Source organism: Falco rusticolus, chromosome 7 (assembly GCF_015220075.1).
Source record: "Falco rusticolus isolate bFalRus1 chromosome 7, bFalRus1.pri, whole genome shotgun sequence".
In the NCBI taxonomy this organism is placed as follows: Eukaryota; Metazoa; Chordata; class Aves; order Falconiformes; family Falconidae; genus Falco; species Falco rusticolus.
Window position 1 is genome coordinate 50,105,345 of NC_051193.1, and position 6,000 is coordinate 50,111,344.

The 6,000-nt window shown below is 51.0% G+C and overlaps 1 protein-coding gene and 1 long non-coding RNA gene across 2 annotated transcripts; one reads left to right on the forward strand and one right to left on the reverse strand.

The window, feature by feature from the left end:
- Positions 1 to 694: 694 nt before the first annotated feature.
- RIOX1 (ribosomal oxygenase 1) lies at positions 695 to 2,682 on the reverse strand. The gene has a single exon (XM_037396057.1). It carries the CDS (start codon positions 2,642 to 2,644, stop codon positions 737 to 739), a length of 1,908 nt encoding a protein of 635 aa, XP_037251954.1. The 5' UTR covers positions 2,645 to 2,682; the 3' UTR covers positions 695 to 736.
- Positions 2,683 to 3,099: 417 nt separating this feature from the next.
- LOC119151761 lies at positions 3,100 to 4,741 on the forward strand. Its single transcript, XR_005105538.1, has 2 exons — positions 3,100 to 3,399; positions 4,459 to 4,741. It is a non-coding gene; the product is annotated as an uncharacterized LOC119151761 (long non-coding RNA).
- The last annotated feature ends 1,259 nt before the right edge of the window (positions 4,742 to 6,000 follow it).

Here is a 6,000-nt window from a genome sequence, read left to right on the forward strand (position 1 = left end):
CTTGAAAGGACCAGCAATTTCCTTGCTAGGGGCTTCTGTGGTAAGACTAGTGGGGAACGTTATTCTATCACTAAGACAGCTTGAAATTAGCAGAATGAAAAAGAGGAGACAGAGCATTTCAAATGCAGTAGCTCATGTTCACATGAGAAAATCTTGCAGCACTGTTCAGTAAAGGCAGAGCCACGCATGTGGCATAATCGCTGGCACTGAGTGGGAGCTGCATGTGGGCTCCACTTCTAGGAAGAGTTGGCCAAGCTTTTCACGTGGCCCAGGGATCTTTGCAACAGAGCACAGACCTGAGGGCCACACTGCATGTACAGTGTGCCACAGCACAGGCACACAGAATGGTGACCATCAGCGGATTTGCCTGCAAGTAATGAGAGTACTTCTTGTAGTAGGGTAGGCTGCTTTAAAACACTATAAACACATTACAAACTGCAAAAAAAGTTCACTAACTTCCTGAAGTTACTTAGCGTGTAGTAATATGGTTGGTGAAAGGAAAAAATAACAAATTATGCACTTCCCTTCTCTAGCCACTCAGCCATGCAGTATTGCTTCTAGAGTGACACCTGTTGTAATCAGAACATTTGATTTCTCCACCCATGCCGAAGTGCTTCTGCCCCTAGAAGACGCAGTGTGATCCAGACTGCTGATTCACACCTGACAGGTGTAAGGTGAGAATAAGACAGAACACTTCCTAGAACAAATGTATGTTTATTTTGTTAAAAAATAAAAGTTACACTTGCACCAGAGGTTTCTTTGTAGTCAGAATGCCCTTCTCAAACAGGAGCGTGGCTAGAGAAATCTTGTCCTCCAAGGTTTCACATGGAAGGGTATCCACGCTGACATGGTTTGGATAGGAAGACAGGAGAAATTCAATACTATCTGTATACTCTGGATCTAGCTCGAGGAACTTTGGTTCTTCCTTGTGATACACTCTTGAGTTTTCTGTCGTATAATATAGCATCACACCTGCTTCTTCATTACACAATCTAATGATGCCATGGCGGAGGAGACGTACTTCTGTATCTTTTGTTATAAGTATATCAACATTGCAGGGGCCTCCATCTTGCCACCGGGCTGGGAAGCCGTACACACTCTGCACCTTTTCACTTTGCGTAAGCACCGGCGGGAGAGAGTCATGAAGAAATGACTTGGCTCTCTGATCCACAGCTGCATCAATGGGTGCATAGTCCACGAGTTTCTTTATCAGGCTCTGCACCTTCTCCATAAAGGCAGTTCGGCGAGCGTCAGCTACATCTGAGTTGGCAACCCCCATGTAGCCCAGGTAGTCCATGGGAAGCCCTTGCCGGTACTCCACGTCCTCTTCCAGAGCCATCTGCAGAGCAGCTGGGAGGAGCTTCTCCAGGAGGTCCCCCCAGGTGTTCCTCTGGTAGGAGGACACAGTGATGTGGAGCGAGTGTGCATCAGGGAGACAGTCACCCTGGTGGATAAAGCCACGAGGGAAGTACAGCATGTCCCCAGCCTCCAGCACAGTCTCCAGCACGGGCTTGCCGAGCTCAGCCTGCGTCAAGTTTGTGCTGGAGAAGCGAGGCAGCACCTCGGCATCTTTCCGGGGGCTGTAGACACGCCAGTGCTTCTTCCCCTCCAGCTGCAGCACAAAGGCCTCGATGTCATCGTAGTGGGGTGCAAAGCCCTGTGTCCCCGGCGGCGTCAGGTACGTGTTGGCCCCCGCCATGCTGCCGAAGTGCTCCTGCAGGATGGAGAGGAACTGCCAGACAGTGGAGGAGAAGGCCTGGGGGCTGAGGAGCCGCAGGGAGCAGCCGTTCTGGTAGAAGTCCCAGACGACGGCAGGCAGGGCCGGGCCGGCCGGGTTGTGCGTCTCCCGCACGCCGTCGGCATAGCTGGTCACGTCCAGGTGGGTCCCAAAGTGCACCCGGCCGCTTCGCAGGGCGGCGTCGAACTCGGCCGTGGAGAAGAGCCCCGTGTAGTAGCCGGGGTCGCCCCGCCGCACCAGCAGCGGCGCCTGCTCCCAGTGCCGCCCCAGGAACTCTGCCGGCGCCACCGGGGCCACCAGCCAGCGGAACAGCTCGCCCGCCCGCTGCCGGCTGTCCTCCAGCCGCCCCAGCCGCCGCAGCAGCCCCACCACGCCGCCCTCCCCCGTGGGCCGCGGGCCGCAGCCGCTCGCCGCGGGGCCGCGCCTCCGCTTCGCTTCAGGTCCGCCGCCCGCCGCCTTGGCCGGCTCTGCCTCCGCCTCCGCCTGGCTGGGGGGCGCGGCAGCGCTCGGCGGCGGCTGTGGCTGCGGCGGTGGCGGAGGCTCCGGCTGCGGGCCGCTGCCTCCCGCCTCGCCGCGCCTCGGCCGCGCCTTGGCCCGCCTGCCGCCCGCGGGCGGCGGCTTCCCGCGGCCGCGCCGCTCCAGCCGCCCGGCGCCCGCCACCCGCCGGTACACCGAGAGCGCCGAGAGCCGCCCCAGCCGCCGCCGCAGCTCCTCCGCGCCGCCCGCCGCCATGGCCGCTCGCGCCGCCCCGCTTCCGCCGGGGCCTGTGCGTGCGGGTGCGCCCGGGAGCGTCCCGGACGCGGGATTTCCGTGGAGACGGGCCCCGCGCGTCTGCCCGCGGAAGGGAGTTCTGCGTGTGTAGCTGTGACGCCGTATAAGACAGAAAGTCTTACATTTTGCCACCATGTGCGATTAAAACGGGCCGGGCTTATTTCCTTCCCGCGCCACGAAAAAGTACAGGCGAGGCGGTTCCGCTAGGAACTGATGTGCGCGGCTCCGTTCCCCGCCCGGAAAGCTTCCTGCTGGAAGGGCGCTCGGCACGTGCAGAGAGGGTCCGTTCAGAGCCGCCCCCCGCGGGCGTGCTGCTGGGCAGCGCGCAACGGCTCTGCAGCCTAGTGAGGCGAGATGAGGTAAAACCTATTTCGTAAGGTTCTCTTGTGCAAGGAAGAGAATTCCAGGCCGGACGGAGGCAGCGCTGCTGTGCCACCCCTCTTCCTTGCCAGGTCAAAGGCCACATCCTTGCAAACGAGCCCCAAAACAAGAGGCAGGCCTGGCCTGTAGCACGGGTGTTTTTTGCCAAATCCACTAACAGCCTAATAACCGGGGCAGACCTTTATTCTCTCTCCATCTCTCTCCTAAGCCTGAAGCTTCTCAGAAGGACAGTGTCCTTCCCAGAGGAAGCTTTGCCGGAGGGTAGGAGGACAGACCAGCAAGACAGCTTGACGGCACACATGAAAAACTTCAGGGGTTTGTATTGCCAGGCTGTGTTGATGCTTTTTCTGATCAAAACCAAGCTTCAGTACGAGAAATTCACTATGCAATACTCCTGTGAGAAGAATCTCTGATGGACTCTCGTAATTCATGGGAATGGATTTTGCATGAGAATTTAATCTCTGGAGACTGCTGTGGGTCTAAAGCATTTAACTGGAGCAATTACCCAGGTGTGCCCTGGTTCACGCGGGTGTTACTAGCCTCTCACCAACGTCTGTCGGCTTCATGCAGTATGTTAAATAAGCAGCTAACACGCACCAGGCCTATGCAGATGCATTGGGGGGGGCGGGGGGGGGGGGGGCACTTTGCATACCGCGCCTAAGACACGACACTGAAAAGCAGATTTTCACCTCTTTTAACTTTGCCATTGCCAAGGTTTCAACCCAGACCTACATGTCAGTTTTTACCAGCATTCAGGAGCAGAAATCATTAGGCCTAATGAGGATGAGTTCAGCTGTTCAGTCTTAATTCTGGAACAGATGCAGATATCATAGAAGTTTAAGGTTTTTTGATTGCCTTAAAAACACATTATCAGCCTCACATCCTGTCACTGTGCTATAAGCAGGCAAGACCTATTTTGTATGTATGTAGTAACAACTATTTTCATTTTGGAGGTATTTTCCTGACAGACTTCTGGCGGCACAGGCTTTGCAGCCAAAGCTGTGGGAAATGCAACAGCACCAGCAAATTGTCCTGTTTGTACCGTGATGGTTTTTAGCTAAAGGAGCCGATTTTAGACGTGCGTAGGCAACGCTTTAGCCTCCGATTTAACGTCTTGAACGTTTTTGGCTTTGCCAGCAGGTGGCAGAGGCCGATCAGCGCTCTGCGGTGGGAAACGCGTGGAAGGGGTATGACATTCTGGCAAGATGATTGGTGTGGATGGGGTTTAAAAAGAGGGAAGTGCAAGTAGCCTGTGCGTGCATGTGCAGACTGGAAGAGAAGGGAAGGGTGAACTCTCTATTTTAATCCATTCTTTGTTTTCCCAAGGTTAAACCCTGCTTACCAGAATAATCTTATCAGCTGAAACCGTTTCAACGGAACTGGGCCCTTAACAAAACCGAGATGCAGGCGCTTTGAAATATGGTAGCAGTTAGGCTATTGTATGCTTTAATTATACATAAGCGTGGCTAAATAGGCTTGGGAGGGGTAAGACCTTTGAAAAATCTGGGTGTCTGGGCTGTTATTTGTGTTACTGTTTAATTTACTGGAGTGCAACTGATCTTTCTCAGAGGAAGCTGGCCACTGTACACAGAGCCTGACCTGAGTTACATCAGAATATCTGTAATGACTGCAGCAAAGCTATTCTGGATATTTACCAGTACGGCAAACTCAAAGTCTCATTTTCTGATCTTCATATGGATGTCACTTTCTACCACCAATAGACAGATGATTGACACTGGATAATTTTTTTTTCTTTTTTTGATGTGTAACAAAGTCTCAGAGTGAAGAACACAGTGGAAAATAATTGCAGTGAAATCTCTATAACAAAAAAATGTTTCTTTTGACAATTTAGCCTCTCTAATAGTAAATGCTTTCAAGAATGAAGAATGTTTCTATTTTTCTGCACCACTCAAGAAAGGGTTTTGACCTAAGGCAAAAAGAGAGAGCTTCAGTATCAGTTACAGAGTACTCAGATGGTTGTCTAGGAATAGCCACAAGGCCTACACACGCTGTTTTCATTCATTGTCCAATATTTCAAGGGAATTTGTTGTAAAGAAAGAACAGTGTCATGTACAGTTCTTTAAATAAGTAGCACAGATCTCTGAATGATTAGGTGGTCCCCAGCTGCTGCTTACATAGGCAGAGTAGCAACTGGAGGCTCAATTAAATTTCTTAATTAGAATTTAGCACAGTTACTCAGATTTTATGAGCATATAAGCTGCATTGCCAAAAGCCACACGTGTTTTATTTAAGAGGACATATAAAATGCGGTGAGTACAACTTATTAAAGAGCCACAAGTGACTTCAAAAGAAAGAAGTAAATGGCACCTCAAAGAGATGTAGGGTTCATTTGATATTTTAACCTTCTGCTGTTCCCTGTTCAAATAATGGAAATCTCAAGTTTAAGGAGCAGTTTGGGTAAGGCCTGATCCTGCAAAGCTACAAGCAGTCTTCACTAATGAATGGAAAGGGCAAAATCCTTTGCGATTATCTGCGTATTGGATACTCAGTTGTTCACCACCATGCAAACTGCCCAGTACTTTCTCTGTGTTCCTGGCAAACCATTAATGTAAACCAGTCACTTTTAGAAAGTTAAACTCGGTTTAATCCCTTTCCTCTTTATTACTTTGCTGGCAACCTTCCTTTTGCACTGTCAGTTTTGTTCTTGAGCCAAAAGCAATACACAGTAAGGAAAAAGAACATTTCAACCCTTTGTTAACAGGTTGCCTTAGCTGACAGTCTTTCTCCTACAGTCTAGTGACATCCAGTATGTCATCGCTGGAAGGACACTGGGCTGGATTGTGAAGCCTACTCCTCGTTGTGAAAGCTATAAAGTTCACTGCCAGATAACAAGACTGAAAGCTAATTCAGGAACTGTTTCTCAAGAGCCATCCTCTGCCCCTCCTAATCAGAGTGAATACACTCACTCACTGAAGCATCTCTTGGCAGAGATTTTGGCTTCTCTCCAGCTGTTTCTCTCTTCTGAGGGATTTTCTTATTCACTGAATGGTTGTGGTCTTTAATCCTGGTTATCTTGTACACAGAGCCCCACTGAGAAAAGAAGCCTTCCCTGCCATGGAACAGTCCAACTGAAACAAATTTATAAAAAT